This window comes from Rhinolophus sinicus, chromosome 17 (assembly GCF_057876585.1).
Source record: "Rhinolophus sinicus isolate RSI-liver-muscle chromosome 17, RSI-T2T, whole genome shotgun sequence".
NCBI classification, from domain to species: Eukaryota; Metazoa; Chordata; class Mammalia; order Chiroptera; family Rhinolophidae; genus Rhinolophus; species Rhinolophus sinicus.
In genome coordinates, this window is record NC_142517.1 from 184,677,969 (window position 1) to 184,698,983 (window position 21,015).

The 21,015-nt window shown below is 36.8% G+C and overlaps 1 protein-coding gene across 2 annotated transcripts in view; it reads left to right on the forward strand.

The window, feature by feature from the left end:
- Positions 1-21,015, forward strand: part of FAM117B (family with sequence similarity 117 member B) — a 65,022-nt gene that overhangs the window by 19,319 nt on the left and 24,688 nt on the right. For both annotated transcript variants that reach the window (XM_019726839.2, XM_074340330.1), the window contains exon 2: positions 14,950-15,101. In XM_019726839.2, the coding sequence (XP_019582398.2) occupies positions 14,950-15,101 (152 nt within the window). The remainder of the gene's footprint in view (positions 1-14,949; positions 15,102-21,015) is intronic.

Here is a 21,015-nt window from a genome sequence, read left to right on the forward strand (position 1 = left end):
TCAAATAAACCTAACACATATCAACGTTTTACTAATTTTGAAAATGTGAAAGTATTGGTCTTTCTCCATTAAATGTAGGGTAATTGTGATCTTCAATCCAAAGAGTCAAATAACTTAATGATTTAATACATAGTTTCCCATAGAGTTTATCTTATTGACAGGAAAGTTGTAGTCTTGTAAATTATAAAGGCACAGTTTTGGAAATTAAGATTACATGATGTTTTAGTTTAGGTTCTTCTAAAAGAAGATCCTGACGCAAAGACTTCTTTGGTTGATCCTCGGAAGGGATGATAAGTAGGGAAGAGACAGGGAAGGGATAAAAGCCTTAGGGTGCATTAATAACTGGTATACCACAGTGGGCAGCTGGAGCTCAATCTTGCTGAGCACCTCTGGTAGATCATGTAGAACATATCTCAGAATTGTCCCATTGAGGGACGAGGATGCTAGGGCATTTTTCTACCATCTCTTGCTTTAGGTGTGTTAACTCCTAGGCACTTGCTGCTTGCCCTGCTGCCAAATTGAATGTGCTTCTTTAGTTAGAGAAAACTCTCTTTTCGAGAGGTACAGATGCTTGAGAAATTGCCCAGAGAACTTCATAGAAATTTCAAGTGCCTGCCGTAGTGGCTCTGAATGGGTATAGGGGTAGGGTGGGCGATTGATAGATTTAGCTATAAATGGTGAAAGATATTGTATATCCTCAGAATAGGCGAGTTTTTCCTTTGGTTTTCACCAATATGCCATATATTGCTAGAACAACGTAAGTACCTATACTAACCATGCCCCTCTCACCCTCGTTTAGCTTATTTGCTTTACATTATGGTAGTTAAGACTGTCTGTTGAAACATGTGTCAGTCACTCAACAAAGCAAAGGTTTATTATGGCCATTGTAGGTTGGGCAGCTGCTTGGCAGAGCTCCCCTCCAACCAGTGACTCAGAGACACAAGCCAAAACTCCACTATCTCCGAGTTCTTTCTGTCTACTGTGTAGACAGGAGAAAACATGGAGAAAGAAAGGTACACCTACCCACCTGTTCTTACGTTAGCTTTGGATGTGACACTTTAGACTGAAAAGGAGACACTAACTTGTCTTTGACCCATTCAGCAATGAAGAATTGTCACTCAGCTTTCAAAATTTCATTAATTTTAATGGTGGTCTCCAAGGCCTGTAAATCACATTTCTTCTTCCTTAATTGTATATTGCACATGTACAATTAATTACTTTTTCCTTTATTGAGGGTACATCACAAACAGTAAAAAAAAATGGCAGTTATTTAAATTTTCTCAAAATTGAAGATTCTTGCCTAAGTCATTAATTTGGCATCTAGCAAAGAAATGCAGAATTTCTTAATTTCCTCTTTTTTTTTAATTATTTTTTTTATATTTTATTAAATTTATTGGGGTGACAATTGTTAGTAAAATTACATAGATTTCAGGTGTACAATTCTGTATTACATCATCTATAAATCCCATTGTGTGTTCATCACCCAGAGTCAGTTCTCCTTCCATCACCATATATTTGATCCCCCTTACCCTCATCTCCCACCCCCCACCCCCTTTACCCTCTGTAATTTCCTCTTTATAATTAAAGTTTTGGCACCACTTGTTATATAAGTTTTCAAAAGGGTTTTTCCAGTGGCTGATTTATTCTACATGACTAAAAGTACAGTTTCATATAAAACTTTAATGATTTTCATGGATTATAGTATGTTTTCTAATCCAATCTAAAGTTTCTTTTTAAAATAAGGTTTGCATTAGTTTCATCATATGGTGGTTTAGATAAAAGGCCTGTGTGCTTCGGATTTTCAAACACATAATGCTGAGGAAGTGAACACCTCACCTTTTTCCAAAATACATGAAAATCCTCCTCAGTTTCAGCTGAAAACACGAGTCCAGGAAAACAGTCAGTAGAGGAGGGCATGTTGAACATGAGGCCTCAGCTCAGGATATGTGTTTCTCTTTAGGTAACTAACTCATGCTCATTCTTCAGGTCTCAGCTTGGTGACACTTCTCTTTCATAAGCTTATGGGGCGGTCTGCACTTCTCCCTTCTCCATTAGGTTTCTGGTTGCTGTTTGGAACCTGCCTATCCCATCAGACTGTAAACAAGCATAGGGCCTGGGATATGTTGGTTTCAAATAATTTTTAATTTTAAAAACTAAAAATAGTATGTCTACGTGATAAAGTTCATGCCTTTCAGAGGATTTAAGGTGAAAAATATTCTCCATGGCCCCTATTAACAATTTTTAAAATATTTTTGCAGAATTTTTATATAGTGATAGATACATCTCACACACATACATATATTTTATAAACTATTGACACATTTAGTAGAGTGGTATCATACTGTATACAAAGTGACACATATTTTTATTGTTAAACTTGGAGAGATTTTTACACATAGAGCTACCTCTTTTGGAAGGACTATATTTTTAATTTTTTGCAATATAACTTACATAGAGTAAACTTCTTTCATTTTATTGAAATTGAATTTCTTACGTAGGTGTATCATAATTTAATACATGTTTATTGAGGTGGCAGGAGAGGCATATATGTAGATTAATATTTGAAATTATTATCAAGTATGTATAATGTACTAATGATACTAAATGCTCTGTATAGATTTTTAGAAAACCATCTTCAGAAGTCTTAAATGGAGTATTGTAATTATCCCCATTTTCACAGATGGGGAAACTGAAAGCACAGTTTTACATGTAAATAACATGTAAAATCATACAGTTAGTAAGTGACAGATCAAGGTTTTGAATCTAGAGTCTGGTGACAGAGCTCTGTTTTAGACGCTGTATTCTGCTGGCTGTTCCTAGGAGCACTAGGAAAAATGGGAAATACAGGCTGAGGCAAATTTGGAGGAGTTTTCAAATGCTAGATGAAGATTATAGATTTTATTCAATATGTGTTGTGGAATCATTGAAAACTTTTGAGAGAAATAGTAACCTGAACAAGGTAACAGTGGGACGGGATGGAGGGAGGGAGAAGCGGGAGGCAGACTCGTTTGGTGCGGTTGTCAGAGCAAGAAGTAACCAAATCTGAAATGAGGACAGTAGTAATGGGTATGCAGAGGAAGGAATGATTAGAAAGGTTTTGTCCTTGAGTGTTTGGCAGATGGTTTTTCATAAATGAAGTGAGCCTGTTGCCTCAAGAGAAACAACTGACAGTATTTGCTGCTAATGATAAAATTTGAGCTTTTCGGTGAAAATCAGAAATTTGGAAAACTTGTATCTGCCGTTGTGAGTTAGACTACTTCCCAACATTTAGAGAATTTTCTAATAAATTTAGGTGGTGATATTAATAAGTAGGATTTTGTGCTGTTGTTTAATGAAATGTTACCAACATTTGGAAGATCTACGTAACTCAGTGAACCAGTATTTTCCAAATGACCAATACATGTCACAAAAACCATACAGGAATAGAATATCCATAAATTGCAAGACGGATGAATAGATTTTATTGTAATAGAGTATGAAAAACTCACTAATGTGATTTCAGATTCCACATTGCAGCTAACCCTTAAGTCACCAGTGTCAAATTTGGCTATAGTATCAAAGAATAACCACAGTTTTCTGAGAATGCTATTAAAAGACTCCTGAGCTTTTTCCAACTACATATCTATATAAAGACAGATTTTGTTCAACTACTTCAACCAAAACAACATTTCGCAACAGACCTACTGCAGGAGCAGCTAGGAGAATCCAGCTGTCTTTTATTAAGCCAGACATTAAAGAGATTTGCAAAAATGTAAAACTGTGCCAGTCTTCTGACAAATTTTTTTTTATAACAATGTTCCTAAAGATTTGTTATTTATGTAAGCATGTAATGGGTTTATTATAGATAGTTTAAATGAATTAATTGTTAAATAAAAAAAGAAAGCTATTGTCTTGGTGAATGTTACAGTTTTTGGTTAGGAGGGTTACAGGAGGGGAAAGGGTAAGTGATTTTGGGAGGCCAAGAGTGCTTCTACCTCAGGGCTCTTGTTCTTCTCTCCAGCTGGATCACTCACATGCTCTTACCTTTCTCCTGTGTCTGTTCTAAGGTCTCTAAATGTCACCTCACCAGAAAGGCCTTCCCTAACTATTGTACAAAATGGTAACCCGTACAACATGCTCCCCAAACCTCTTTGCCCTTCTTTGTTTTTCTCTGTTATTATTAGCATCTAACATATTACTTGCTGGTTTTATGGTCTCACTTTCCCTACTAGAATACATGTTTTACAATATCAGGGACCTTTCTGTTTTGTTCATTCCTATATCTATAATACATACTCAATAAATGTTTCATGAGTCTTGTGGAAGGTTCGCAACACAGGAAGAAAATTATAGAAATGATAGGTTCAGAATTCCTTGTAGCTGACCTTCTAGACGTATATGGAAGGCATTTTTAAATTTATGTCTCTTGCAAGGAGGGGGACGGGGGAGAATTGAAGCTAATGGTGTGGATGTTAACAAGTACAGCTTGATGCATGCACTGATTGATACTTAAATTCTAAAGTACCTTTTGAAATAGGAAACAAATTAAATTGTTTCCTTTTTCATTTTGTTGTTTTATTGTCAGTCTTTGAAGATTGATGTTAACAAGCATTTATTAGTTGCAAATGGATCTGTTTATTTTAGTTTTTAAAAAAATTGTTTGCAAGAAATGGGAAAGACTATTTTGGAGAGCCCAGAAAGGAGATACAGCATGCTTATGAACTAAGGTAACATGAACTTGGGTTACAGCTGGGTGATGTGTGTGCTAGAGGGCTAAGTCCTTGCTTCATCACAAAGCATTTCCTCTGTCTGTTTCAGACTTGAATTCAGTGTAAAAAAGTTGCTAGTGCTTCCTTTAGAGTGATGAATTAAAAGCCAATCATTCCTTCCTTCCCATTTCGTAAAGCTTTTTTTCTTTTCCTTTAATAACGAACCTTCTTTAAAGGGTCATGATGTCTAGCTTATCACTTCCTGGTCATGCCGCAAACTATCCAGTGTGTCTTCTGCTGTTGACTTGACTTTATTGAAATGCTCTTGAAAGGGAGTGCAGTGTCCTCTACATGCTAGGTATTTTATGTTTGTTTTTCCTTGTGTTTAATCCTCATAGCAATCCAGAGGCAGCCTCTTTCCCAAACTTGTTTTTCTTTGCAGGTCCCTGAAATGTTCTTGTTTTCTGGGGTTCCATTCAGTAGTCACTTCTCTTAACATTTCATCAGCTGAGCACCTAGCTTTAACCTGTTTAACACAGATTACTTCTAAATTTCTCCTGGCACAGAGCTCTAGATATTCTTGTACACACATGAAAGTGTAAAACTGCCTATTAAGTCTCAATTTAATATCCTATAGCTGTATCAAACTCAGTGAGTTTGAAACTGAACTAATTATATCCTCATTGCCTAAGTATGAGACTTGGGGAAAGCACAGTAATGCTAGATGCTATTTACGTGTCTGGGCTTTGTACATAAACCTTCTCACTTAATCCTCAACAGCAACCCCATTATTTTATAGATGCAGTGAGAGAGAGTCAGAACAGTTAAGTAACTTAACCAGGTGGCAAATATAACTGATAGAGTTGGATTTGAACAGGATCAGGATAGTTTCAAATTTCATATTCTATCCTCTCTGCTGCATTTCTGCCTCTGTCCCTTCAACATGAACACAGTATATATAGTCACCTCTACGAGGACCCGATACTGCGATCTCTTGAATGGTTCTGAAATATTTTATGTTTCTTGGTTCTAGTTGCCATGCTCACTTGGATTATTGCATGGCAGTAATCCAATAATCCACTTAATAGATCTTCCTAACTCAATTTTTCTCCATCTATACTGCTTTCTAAAAATTTGTAAAATGCAAATCTCATTTCATTTCCTCTCATTGCCTTCAGGATAAAATCCAAAATCCTTAGCACAGCATTCACGACCTTTGCTGGCCAATTACGGTCCTTTTGTTTCAGCCATTACAATGTACATGTAGTTCTTAGAATATGTTTCACCATTTCTTTTTTGTTCTTTTGGCATGCCCTTTCCCGCTCCATCACTGTCAAATACCCACATTTAAGGGTTGGATCAAATGCCGCCTTTCACATAACCTCTGTCCTTCTAGGCATTTCCTCTCTCCGTGAGTATCCTTCACTTGTGATCACTAGCACCTGGTCATACCTCTTGTAGGTGTGACCTCTTGTAGGTAGGGAGCCTCTGAGATGCTCCTGATTGGTCCCACTTCCTGGTGTTCCTGCCTTGTTTAGTTCCCTCCCCTTGAGTGTGAGCTGGACTTAGTGACTCAATTCTAACAAAAGAATACAACAAAAGTGAAGGGATGTCATTTATTAAGTTACAAAAACAACTTGAATCTTGCTCGCCCTCCCTCACTTATTCTCTGTCAGAGTCTTCGTTCTGTTGGGGTAGCAACTTGCTATATTTAAGTAGTCCTGTGGAGAAGCACAAGTGCCAAGAAATGGATGTCTCCAGCCAACAATGGTAAGGACCTGAGGTCTGCCATTAGCCATATGAATGAGCTTGGAAGCAGATTCTCCTCTGTTTGAACCTTGGTAACCGCAGCCCCATTGATTGAAATGTTGTTCTGTGGTGCATGACTATATGCTTTACTCTTTATAGGGAAATGCTGGAAACAACCCAACTCTCCATCAATAGGCTATTGGATAACCAAATTATAGTATATTGTTTTAGTCTGGGTTCTCCAGAGAAACAGAACCAATAGGAGATCTGTCTCTCTCTCTCTCTCTGCCTTCCTCTCTCCCTCCCTCCCTTCCTCCCTCCCTCCTTCTTTCCCTCTCCCCCTCTCCCCCCCCATCCTGTTGACACATTGGATAGACAATAGATAGAGATTTATTATAAGGAATTGGCTAATGCAGTTCTTGTAGTTAAGTCCCACCGTCTGTAGTAGGCAAGCTGGAGATCCAGAATTATCAATGGTATACTTCCAGTTTGAGTTCAAAGGCCTGAGAACCAGGAGAGCAGATGCTCTAAATTCTAACCTGAGTCAGAAGGCAGAAGACCAATATCCCAGCTTGAAAGCAGTCACACAGAGAAGGAATTTCCCCTTATTCAGCCATTTTTGTTCTACTTAGGTCTCTAATGAATTGGATAAGGCTCATCAATATTGGGGAGGGCAATTTGCTTTACCCAGTCTTCCAATCCACATGTTAATCTCATCCTGAAACACCCTCCCAGACACACCCAGAATAATGTTTAACCATCTTCTGGGTACCCCATGGCTCAGTCAAGTTGACACATAAAATTAACCATCACATATTTCCATACGGTAGAATACTCCTCAGCAATAAAAAGGAATGCTAATACACAAAAGGATCAATCTCACATTGTGTTGAGTGAAAGCAGCCAGACACAAAAGAGTACATACTATGTGATTACATGTATAGTTACATGAATCATTGAATCATTTTTTTTTAGGAGGGCACAGCTCACAGTGGCCCATGCAAGGATCGAACCGGCAACCTTGATGTTATTAGCACATGTTCTAACCAACTGAGCCATCTGGCCGACCCCCATATGACTTTTTTTTTTCCCTTTCCCCCCAACTCCGAGTCAAGCTGTTGTTCTCAGTCTAGTTGTGGAGGACACAGCTCTCTGGCACATGTTGGTATTACAAGCATTGCTCTCTACCTGGCTGAGGCCGTCGTCCGCTCATGCCGGGAGCCCACAGCGGCCCACGGCGGCCCAGCGCCAGGGAGAGCTGTTCACAATCTATCTGTAGAGGGCGCTGCTCACTGCACCATGTGGGAATCGAACCGGCGACTTCAGTGCGGGGAGCACAGTGCTCCAACCACCTGAGCCACTGGGCTGGCCCTATATGACTTTTTAAAAAGGCAAAACTAACCTCTGACCGAAAGCAGGTCAGAGTTTACCTCAGGTCCAAGGGTGGAGAGCAGTGGCTTCAAATAGGCATGAGGAATTGTTTTAGGTTGATGGCAATATTATTTTTCTTTTCTTTTTAATTAAAATTTATTGGGGTGACTGGTTACTAAAATTACATCGGTTTCAAGTGTACAATTCTGTAATACATCACTTATATATCACATTGTGTGTTCACCACCCAGAGTCAGTTCTCCCTCTGTCACCATATATTTGGCTCCGATTACCCTCTTCTACCAACCCCTCCCCCCTTACCTTCTGGTAACCACTAAACTATTGTCTGTGTCTATGAGTTTTTGTTTGTCTTGTTATTTTGTTGCTTTCAGTTTTATATCTCACATATCAGTGAAGTCATATAATTCTTGACTTTTTCTGACTTACTTCACTTAGCATAATAATCTCAAGATCCATCCATGTTGTCACAAATGGTACTATTTCATTTTTTCTTATGGCAGAATAGCATTCCATTATGTATATATGCCACAACTTCTTTATCCATTCATCTATTGAAGGACATTTTGGTTGTTTCCATGGTCTTGGCCACTGTAAACAAAGCTGCAATGAACATTGGAGGACACGTGTCTTTACAGATAAATGTTTTCAGATTTTTTGGGTAGATACCCAGGAGAGGGATTGCTGGGTCTTATGGTAATGCTATTCTTAATTTTTTGAGGAACCTCCACAGTGTCTTCCATGGCGGCTGCACCAGTCTGCATTCCCACCAACAGTGTATGAGGGTTCCTTTTTCTCCACAGCCTCTCCAACACTTGTTGTTAATTTGCGTTGTTGATGATAGCCATTCTTACTGGGGTAAGGTGATATCTCACTGTGGTTTTTATTTGCATTTCTCTGATGATTAGTGATGTTGAACATCTTTTCGTATGTCTATTTGCCATTTGTATGTCTTCTTTGGAGAAATGTCTGTTAAGGTCCTCTGTCCATTTTTTAATTGGATTGTTTTTCTTGTTGTTGTTGAGTTGTATGAGTTCCTTATATATTTTGGATATTAGCCCCTTATCGGAGGCATTGTTTGTTTGCAAATATCTTCTCCCATTTGGTTGGTTGCCTCTTTGTTTTGTCGATACTGATGGCAATATTTTAAATCTTGATTGTGATCATGATTAAATGGGTGTATTTGTTCCTCAAAACTCTTTAAATTGTACACTAAAAAAGGGGTCGTTTATTTTATGAAAAGGAAAACTTATGTTTAACAAAATAATAATTACTAATTGGATTTTTAAATTTCTAGAATAGTTCTTTTTTTTTGGATATCATGTCTATAGGAAATCAGTTTGGCTAAATTAATCATTTAGTTCTTATTAGGATTAATTATTAATTAGATGCTACTGTGCCTGTATCAGTTATTAGTTAATGTTTTATTGAAAACTGAGTGGAGAAATTAACTGAAAAGAAACAGGAAATAACTGAAGAAATGAAATTATAAATAAAGTATGGAAATACTTTTTTCCTGAATCTTCTTTCTTATGTAAGTTTATCATTTCAAAACAAACGTAAATTTTAATATCTAATATTCTGTTGTGTATTTTCCATCACTTTCCTTTTTCTCCAATTTTGAACATTATTTATGATTTTTACTATTGCAAATGTAATGAATATCTTTGAATTTAAAGCCCTTTTCCACATTTGGTTATTCTGTATACATACCTAGATACAGAATCATTGAATCAAAGATTATGAATTTTCAAAATATAGGCAGTAATTTCACATGTCAAATTTAAAAGATATTAATACATTTGGGAAGACAGTGAAATACCTCCCTTGTACCGCTCTGTCTGCCTGCCTTCCAGTTTCCCTTCCTGGAGGCAGCCAGTGTCATCAGTTTTTTGTATTTCTTTCCAGAGATATTTTGTGTGTGTGCACGCACGTGTGTGTATGTGTACATGCCTGGCATGTAGGAGGAAGTTTGGATAGTGGGTAAATAGACATATACTTTTATAAAAATTTAATCATACTATGCACACTATTTAAGATAAAATCAACTATATTTAATTTTAGTTGAATTTATTAAGAGAAAGAAACTAAAATGAAACTGAAGGAACTTCCTTCAATTTAAATGTTTCTTTATCAAAAGAAAAGATCTCTGTAAGATTAAGAAGAGAGATTAGGAGTATTATTTTTCAAATACTGGTAATGTATAAAAATACATAAATTGCCAGTAAACTATGATTATTTTAGAACTCACTAATTTAAATGCAAATAAAATGGTATTTTTCATCTTCTATAGCTTGCCAGAAAGAGATAAAATGCACTTCAGAATGTGGACAAATGTGTATTCTTGTGAGGTCAAAATCCTTTGTGGTAGAAGGCAATTTGACAGTACTTACATTTTTAATCTGTGTGTATCCTTGGATAGTTGACATCTAGGAAGTTTTTTTAAAGTGTAGAAAAATATGTATCGGAACTGAAAATGACCATCAACATGGGATTAAGTTATGGTGTATCCATTCAATAGGATACTATACAGCTATTAAAAATAGTGATGTGTTATAGATTTATATTTATTGCAATGGAAATTGGTCTTTGACATGCCCTTTTTGTTTCTCAACAATAAGAAATAGCATGCCAATAGGACCTCATTTGTATAAAATTGTACGTGTGTATAAGTCTAGACAGTTCTGGAAATATTCATGAAAATGGTGAGCTCAGGGTGGTGCCTTACTGGGATTTTGGTTTGTTTTGGTGCTGCTAGATTTCTGTATACTGAATATTTATCATTTTTATACTTCAAGAAGGAAAGGTGTTTTCCTACCCTGTTTCGACAAATGAATATGTGTGGTATATCCCTTCTTCTTGTTAAATGACTGTGGATAACAGGAACGACAGCCTTTAAGCCAGGACCTGATCAAGTTCTACAAACACCTAAATCTAACAAGGTCTGTAGAACCTTTGTAATACCTAGGGGCCATGGTTTGGAATGCTCTGCTGACTGCTGTTGAGCTACACGGGAACCAGTTGGACTGGTACAGATCGTTGGGAAGTTCTGAACTCTAGATAGAGCTCAAGGCATTGACTGAAATTTTTCATGCCACACCCTGCTATTAACTTCTATAAGGATTTGATTTTAAAGAACAAAGTCAAGTTTGAACCTTTGTTTTATTGTTTTGATTTACTTTTTAGCTTTCTTGAGGTATAATTAACAAATAAAATTGTAAGATAGAGTCTTGATTTGATATCCATATACGAGGTGTTATCAAACAGTACAGTGACTGTTTAAATAAAAAAATTATTACAGTAAAAGACACATTGCCACTAATCCTCCTCAAAATACTCCCCCTCAGTTTGAATGCACTTGTACCATCATTCTTGCCACTTTCTGAAGCAGTTCTAGAAGTCCTCTTTCGTGAGTGTCATTAGTTGTGCTGTCGTGGCTGCCTCAGTGTCCTGAATCCTGTTGACTTTGGGGAAGAGCCAGAAGTCGCATGGTGCCAGATCCAGTGAATAAGGTGGATGAGGACACACTTCAATGTTTTCATTTGACAGAAATTGTCATACCAGAAGCGATGTGTGTGACATGGAGCGATGTCATGATGGAGGATCATTTAAAGCACACTTTAAAACACACCTTCTCTCAATCTAGCTCACACCCAACTGAGTACACAGAACAAGTTGAAACTTGCCATACACTGTTACTAAGGTTCGACGCACCCCTTTCTATATTGAAGGTCCCTGCCTTTCTGTTGGATGGCACTCGGCAGAAGCATTCACTGTATTTTGTGACCACAACAGAAAGGCTCCGTGTCACACATTGCTTCTGGTACGGCAATTTCTGTCAAATAAAAACATTATGTTGTGTCCTCATCCACCTTATTCACTGGATCTGGCACCCTCTGATTTACGGCTCTTTCCCAAAGTCAAAATGATCATGAAAGGAAAACATTTTGAATGGATTCAGGACATTGAGGCCACAATGACAGCGCAACTATAGACACTCACGAAAGAGGACTTCCAGAACTGCTTCAGAAAGTGGCAAGAACTATGGGATAAATGTGTTCAAAGTGAAGGGGGGGTATTTTGAGGGGGATTTATAGCAATCTGTCTTTTACTGTAATAATTTTTTTAAAATTTAAACATTCACTGTATCTTTTGATCACACCTTGTACATTGTGAAAGGATTTCTGACATTTAGTTTATTAACACATTCAGCACTCATATTTATCTTTTTTGTTTTTTATTTTTTGGTGAGAACATTTAAGTTCTACTCTCTAGCACATTTCAGTAATACAACAGTGTTAAGTATAATTACCATGTTATACATCAGATTCTCAGACTTACTTATTTATCTTTTAGCTGAAAGTTTTTACCCTTTCATCATCCTCTCCCTATTTCCCCCCATCTTCCTGGCAACCTCTTTTCTACTCTGTTTCTATGAGTTTCACTTCTTTATTTTTTTGATTCCACATTTATTGATTTACTTTGGATTAACAAGAGAGTATATGAATTTATTGCATGTACCTGCCCTTGCTGATAGTGACAATAACATTAGAAGTCAGTTTCTTCTATGCCAACTGTCAGGTACTGTCTTAATCCTTGGGATGGGGGGAAGTCAAATTATTGCTCTCCAATATCTCACTCTCTAGTGGAGCCCTGGAACAGTCAAGGAACCATTTCAGTGAACCACGCTACGGCAGCACACAGGAGGGCTTTTAACGTAGATGTTGATGTGTTTCTTAAAGAGGAATTAGCCAAACCAAAGAAAGGAATATGAAGGTAATCTAGGTAGAGACAAAGGCCTGGAGGCATGCAAGGGCATGGCACATGTTAGGAACTGCAAGTTGTTCAGCATGGTAGGGATTGAGGCAGTGCAGGTAAGTGAGGCTGGAATGGCCAGAGCATGAAGGGTCTTGTCAGTTGTCCAAGAATCTCTTCCACTGGACTTCCTTATAAATAGAGTATAGCCTTTGTGCATGTAGGCTGGGAATCTTTGAGTCATCTTTGACTCTTAAGACTCCCTTCCCTCCTTTTCTCCCTCATTGTTAGGCACCAAATCCTATCAATTTTGGGAACTTGGATTGAAATGGAATGACAAGCTATTATAGACATAGACTATTCTTTACAGCAGACTGTAACTTAGTCTGTTTAATTTCTAGGGCTTAGTGCTGGCTCACAGACCCTTAGTAAATGTTTAAATGAATGAATTACAGGAAGGGAGTTCAAAACAGAAAATGTTTAGTATTTTTACATATGACTATGTATAACTTTTCTATTCTCCATTTCGTTATAGAAAATCTAATAGTCTTAGTGCCTAGTTGAAAGGTCAACTTTAAATAAATAAAAATCTTGAAAGTTGAATCAGACCCATTAGTAAGGTATGTTTGATTAGTTATAGTGGTAGAAACAGCATTATAGTTAGGGAAGAAAAGTACCAGACAACTTTTAGCAATCTGGTTTTAATGAATATGCATCAGTTTACATAGTGTGTATGCCTTTTCCCTCCTTAGCTTAGAGCAGTCTTCTTGTGGCTGTCCCAATAGAGATTAATTTTTTTAGAGGAAAAGCTGTGAACGTGAATGTTTATTGCTTTTCACTTATCACAGTAATGTGGGTGCGTGCTTTCTTTCTGAAGTTAATAGGTATGTACTGCATTTCTTTTCTGTTTACTATAAAAGGAAGACTATGCAGAGATGGCTAGTGTTTGCAACAATTAGGCATTGTTTTACTGAAATAATTGTGCCATTTTAAAAGCAAATCTGAGGCACAGCTGTAAAGCAGCTTTAATGATTATCAGCAACAGCTGCTGTAAATATTAATCTTACTGGAATTAAATCTGTTGTTATCTGGGTCACATAACAGCAACTGAACTTTTATACTTGTAGCTATGCAAGACCCTTATTAAGACATAATGTAATACAAGTGGAAGAGAGGTGTCTTAAAGTGTTTTCATATGTGGCTAAGAAGAGCAAGGTGTTTGTTGTATAGAACTAGAATGATGGCAGTATAATCATACTTACGCATATATTTATGTTCAATATTTTTTAAAGCACTTTAATTTTTTTAAAATTTTATTTTATAGCATAAATTAGCCAAGCCTACTACCTTCCTTTATCCAAAACAGAAGATATGAGGGTGGTTCTTCTACATCATCTCTAACTTCCCATTACCTCTAGTTTTTTCAGTTTTTATTTTTGGCTTACATCTGAGTACATAGCATGTAGCTTGGAATGGAAAAGATTTTTGCATATGTGGCCTTAGTTATAGCTCCTATAGCCTGGTTAATACGGTTTCTTACAGTCTATTTATTTTAACAAAATCTCACTAAGATACGTGTGTCATAGAGCCGATTACAATGGAATTTTATCAGTAACTTTATCTTAGCTGCCTTATATGCTTTTGAGTATAGATGGTATAGTGATAAATGAGTGTTTTACGTATCATACCTCTGTAATCTTAAAACCAAAATGATCATTTAAAAATGGATAGATATACGTTTGTCTTATTTTCTCTTTTTTTCTGTAGAGATAATTGTAATCATAAGAAATAATATAGAAAGATCTTTTGTACATTTTGCCCAGTTTCCCTCAATGACAATATTTTGTAGAACTATACTACAAAGTTACAAGCAGGATATCGACATTGTACAATTTACTGCTCTTACTCAGATTTCTTCAGTTTTACTTGTATTCGTGTGTGTGTGTTTGTGTAATTCTATCCTGTTTAATCTTTTTCTTTGTATATTTGTATATCTGCCACTTTGTCAAGATACTAAATAGTACCTTATCACAGAGGTCTCTGTGTTGCCCTTTTAGCACACCTGCTTCTCTCTCAGCACTTTATTTTTTTCTGCCTGTCTCTAACCCCTGGAAATGACTAGTCTTGCCTCCATTTCTAAAATTTGTCACTTCAAAAGTGTTATATAAATGAAATCATGTACTTGAGGTCAGCTGTTTTCACTTAGTGTAATTCCTTGGCGATTCATCCAAGTTTGTATGAATCAATAGCTTATTCCTTTTGTACTTGTTTTTATATTTGTTAGAGAACTTCATAGTTGAAAACATAGTTTCTACCTTGTTTCCTTTCTAATCTATTTTTAACATAAATATATTTGTCTTAAATCCAGGTGACAAAACGCGACCACCTTCCTCCAGCCCCTCTGCTATCATCCGCCGCACTTCCTCTCTGGATACGCTTGCTGCTCCGTACCTTGCAGGGCATTGGCCTCGTGAGAGTCATGGGCAGGCTGCTCCTTGCATGAGGGACAAGGCTACACAGGTAGGTTTATTACAGTTCTTCTTCTGAAGTGCTTTACTCTGAAACCGTTTTTCATAACATTATTTGTTCTACTGTGTGCTCAGATTTTTAAAACATTAGTGTAAGAATAACTTGAGAAGCTTACCAAGAGTGCAGATTGCTGGTACATATGTACTGTAGTAGATTTTGGTTGAGGCATGGGAGTGTGCATTTTAAATAGTTCCCACAGTAGTTCCCCTACATACGTGTAATTTCTGTATATACTTTTCTCCCACTTACTCTCTATAGTGTAGAACATCACAGTATGTTTAATATATGGAATTTGTGCGTAAAAATTTATAACAGTATGGATTACTTTACTTTCCACTTAACCTTATATAGCAGGCCCTTGAATATTGTCTTTTCATTATATTGTTGATGAGATGCCATAGGAATGTAACTCTTGTTTATACCAATTAACCTATGGTAAAATTGGTTTCGTTATATATAGTTTTGCTTAAAGTCGCAGAGCCTATCAACGACGTTAAGTGGAGACTTAACTGTATTTTTGTGCCAAAAAATCTTTATGTGTTGGAAAATAGGGATTATATTACATTGGTAATAGATTCTATAAATGTAAATAATCCTGACAAAGGTATTCTGGAAGTAAAATTTTATACTTTTAGATTTGTAAAATATTTTAATTAAAAGGATCTTAAGAAATCGTTTAGATCTATTTCCGAGTTTTACAAATGAGGAAGCTGAGATCCAAGATCATAAAGCCAGTTGATGATTGCATCTCAGTTAGGTGTAGTTTCTTTCATAGCATTTACTACAATTATAATTAACTAACTTTTTATATTCATTTATTTAATGTATCATACTAGATGGCAGGAACTGTGCGGGCTTGTCCATTTCTGTATTTTATCCCCAGGACTTAATACTTTACCTGACAGAAGACACATTCAAGGAATATTTGCATAGGAATGAGTGAGCAGAACAGTTAAAGCTTTATTGCTAGTGAAGAATGAAAATCACTTAAAATATTAAAAGATTTTTTTATACTGATTGTTGAAAATAAGCTAAGGACATCTCAGTTTAGACTTTAAATTTACATCACTGATGGTTGCTTGATCCCAGCAATTTGAGATACCATCCCTTTACAGAACCAAGAAAACATTTTGCAGTGGTTTTTGGATTTGTATATTGGTTTCCAAAATTTCAGGTGTTCTTGGTGGGTTTAGTTTGCTTTCTGTTTTGATAATCTTCAAACTGAGCCCCACTGTTAGGGTAGATGCTTGGGATTTGAGATTACCTTGAGGTTTACACTCCAGTGGCAACTACAGAGTCGAAAATACAGTGTCTGTACTCAGTAAAAGTTATGAATATTGTACACTTGAAACTTATATAATCTTTTTAACCTGTGTGTCACCCCAGTAAATTTTTAAAAAGTAATGAATCTAGAGATTGTGACATTTTTTGAGAAACCCTTCTTTTTTTATTTTTAATTATAGTTGACATTCAGTGTTATTTTTTTTAATCAATTTCAGATATGCAGCATAGTGGTTAGACATTTATATAATTTACAAAGTGATCCCCAATTAGTCTAATATCCTCTTGGCATTATTTTGTTCTGCAGCTTTGTTACTTTATTTGGGATGTGTTTCTTTATGTCCCCATTTTGGCTGCCTCCCTGTGTTTGTCTCTGTGTGTTAGGTAAAGCTGCTACATCTCCTGGTGTTAGTCGAGTGACCTTATGTAGTAGGTGTCCTGTGGGGTCCAGTGGTGCAGGCTCCCTGGTCACTTGAGCTGGGTTCTGCAGGTGTGTCCTTTGTGTGGGTTGTGTGGGCCCTCCTGTTGTAGTTGAGCCTTGATTGCTGTTTGCATGTCATTGGGAAGGATTGACTCTAGATTGTTTGTGAGAACTGGCCCTAACTACAGTGGAAGAGCTATTGTTCAGGGGCTGTCCCTGTGGAGCAGAACTTGTTTTAGCAGGCTCTGGTGTCTGCCCAATCTGCCCTTTGGGTATATTATAATATTTGTGGAGATGGTTGGGTGGTACTCTGGTGTGGTCTGAAGCTGGCCACTGGGTATATTGGCTCTAAGGCCTCTTACGAGGGGCTCTTTTGCTGGCCAAGATCAGCTGCTGCCTGTGCCCTTCCAGGAGCCATTTGGTATGAGCTACAAAGTGATCTGCAGGTGGTTGCCGCTTTTGCTGGGCTTGGAGGTGCCTGGGAGAGGTTAAGCTGTGAACTGGGCCTGGCATTCGTGCCAGGCTCTGCTTAGCAAGAGGTATGGGGCATACTTAAGCCAAATTCTGCTTGTTTGGGGTTTGTGAACCTTTGAGAGATTTTGGGAAAGACCTCAGTATGAGCTGAAACACGCTGTTTGTTTGAAAAAGCCACTGGAAGCAGCTTGGGTGGGCCTGTAAGTTGGGTGGGGAGGGGTCTCAGGGAATGACCAGGGCAGGACAAACAGTGTTAGCTAGGTGATGCAGACTCAGATATGGAGCCTCAGTTATAGTGCCCGCCTGCATCTGTGTGCTGTGTGTGGGGTAGGGCTCAGCAAAGGAACAGTGGCTTCTACTAGCACTTCTGTCTGGGAGAAAGCTGCCGCTCCAGCCCTTGCAGTAAAGCCAGACAGTTCATTTCCTCTCCATATGTCCCTGGTGCTTTTTGAGCTCCTGCACCAATGCTGGAGTTCTGAGTGAGTCCATCAGTAAGGCTGCGCACTGGCCCTTTAAGAGGAGTGCTTGAGACTCCATCTGCCCTCTGCATCATTTAGCCACAATCTCTGCTGGTTTTCACAGACAGAAGTTATGGGGGAACTTCTTTTCTCGGCACTGGAACCTTGGACTGTGGAGCCTTTGTGGGGCTGTGACCCCTAGCTCCTTAAGGGGGTCCTGTGTAGCCGAGATACGCCTCCCAATTTTTAACTGCCACACATGAGTGTGGGACCAGCCCCTTCCACATCACGTCTCCTTCTCTTCTACCAGTTTCAGTGTGGCTTCTTCTGTGTATCCTTAGTTACAGGACTTTTATTCAGCTAGACTTCAGGGAATTCTCAATGCTGATTGTTTTGTAGTTGTAATTTTGATGTGATCATGAGAGAAGGCAAGCACATCGTTTACCTACTCTGCCATTTTGACTGGAACCTAGAAATTGTGACTTTTTTAACCAAAGACTTCTATAGAACTCGCATTTATTCAAAATCTGTAACTTTGCTGACAATAGGACGTGGTATAGAGAATGAGTACAGTCTTTACTTGCTTTATTGCTTAATCTACATGTCATATTTAAATTAGTGTCAGTGTATTTCCTTGAACATTTCTACAACCCTATTTATCTTCTCTGCGGTTTCAGGTTCAGTGAGTTCAAAGATTTTGTCTTAGAAGGAATATATACAATGGTACCTTGGTTTTCGAACGCAATCCGTTCCGGAAGACCATTCGAGTTCTGAAACGTTCAAAAACTGAGGCCCGGTTTCCCCATAGAAAGTAATGCAAAACGGATTAATCCGTTTCAGACCTTTAAAACCAACCCCTAAAACTGCAAATTTAGCATGAATTTTGCTATCTAATGATACCACAGATCCATAAAATTTACGGCGTTCGTAAACTGAAATGAGATGTTCGAAAATTGAGGTACTACCGTAGGCAGATAAGCCATTGGGAGTCCATTGATCTGTGGAGGCAGTTTAGTAAGTCTTTTCAGCAAGTTTCTATAATGTAGCTCTGACCTCAATGAATTAAAGTATAAGTCTCATATTCTCTTCATCATCTTTTAAAAAAAGATTTTATTAAAATATAGCTAACATACAATATTATATTAGTTTCAGGTGTACACCATAGTTATTCAACATGATTTCACCTTCTTCTAAATGTCCCCCAAATGGGAATGGTAAGGGTACAAATGTAAAGAAAATTTGTAATTGTCATACTGTTAATCTTGCTTTCAAAGCTTGGATAGAATTTCGTTAAGCATAGTGCAGTAATACTTGGGCACTCTAGTCTTTCATTCACATGTGGGGCCCCTGCCTTTGGCAAGTGAATTTAGCACCAGCGTGGTTAATGAGACATTCTCAAATTCCTCATTTGTAGATGTTGGATTCCCTAATATATGTATGCTAGTTAATTATGTCAACTTTTAAAATTTGGTAAAATATATGTACCATAAAATTTGCCATTTTGATCATTTTTAAGTATACAGTTTAATGGCATTAATTTCATTCACAATGTTATGCAACCGTTGCCACTATCTATTTCCAAAACTTTTTTCATCATCCCAAACACAAACTCTAATTCCCTATTCTTTTCCAGCCCTTGGTAACCACTGTTCTCTGTTTCTATGAATTTGCCCAATCTTGATATTTCATGTAAGTGCAATAATAAATATTTGTTCTTGTATATCTGGCTCATTTTGCTTAACAATATTTTCAAGATTCATCCATGTTGCAGATTGTATCTCTAAGCTACTTTTTCTAACCTATTAATTACTCTTGTTCTTAACAAATCTATAGGAAACTTTCAGTTTCTTTGTTTTTCCTTGAATTTTTATACTTAAAATTAAATTAATTTTTATACTTAAAATTAATATCTTTAATAATATCCCTATTTTTAAAACATCTTTATTTTGAGAAGTCTCAAGTTTACAGAGAAGTTGCAAGAACATTTTTCCATATTTTGCTTTATTTCTTTGTTTATATATACTTATTATTAATATTGTTGTTATTTGCTAATCATTAGTAAGGCAGAGACATTCTGATTCTTCTCAAATACTTCAGCATGTATATGAAGAAGTACTCAAAATATTGCCAATGTAATTACCAAATTCAGGACATTTAGCATTAAATAACATACCATTTAATATGTTGTACATACACAATTTTTTTCATTTTCCCCAGTAATATTCTCTGTAGCAGTTTCTCTTGTAAGCCAGAATCCAGTAAAAGAGCACACATGGTATTTAGATTGTCATGTTTCTTTAGTGTTCATTAATCTGGAACAGCCCCACAACTTTTCTTTCTCTTTCACGACATTGATACTTTTTTAAGAGTATAAGCTAATATTTTTGTTGAATCTTCTCATTTGGGGTTTATCTGTTTTTTTCACGTTTAGATTCAAGTTACCACATTTTTGGCAGGAATATTGTATGTGATGTGTGTTTCTCTCTGTGCATGTACAGGTGCATGTTGTCAGTGATGTTAAGTTTGATCTGCCACATTCCTTTGTAACTAGTCAATAACACATGGGGAAATATTTGAAACTAAATATCCTGTTCCATAACACACTTTCACCCATTGGTTTTAGCATTCATTGGTGATTCTTATTTAAATCAGCAATTACTGTAGTAGTTCCCAATGATTTTCTAACTCTCCTGTCATTCTTTCTGCATTTATTTTTTGGTCTAATACTACTTGATAGAAGTATTTCTTACAGAATTGTCTGAAGTGGATTTTATAAACGTCAACTGATACGACTTCATATTCTGTATTTTTCCCTTTTCTTTCTACCTAAGAAAGTGTTCAACATACAAATAAATTGAAAGAATAGTAGAGCTGCTATTAGATTCAACAGTGTTGAACATTAGCCATATTTGCTTTACCAGTCTTTGTGTTTGTATGTGTGTGTTTACTGTTCTTTCTGAAAGTATGTTGCATATGTCATACACTTTATCCCTAGATTCTTCAGCATATATCTTCTAATAAAAAGGTTCCTTTCTGTTTAACTACAATAGCATTAGCTCACCTAGGAAAATTAATAATTCCATAATTTCATATAACTTCCAGTCCATGTTAAATTTCCCCATGAGTTCTTTCTTTTTTTTAACCAGGATCCCATCTGATATTCATGCCTTGTACTTCTCTTTAGTCCCTGTTAGTTTAGAAGAGCTTATTCTCATACTTTTTTTTCTTTTTTTGGTCTTAATGACGTTATTTTATGAATTATCTCATGTAT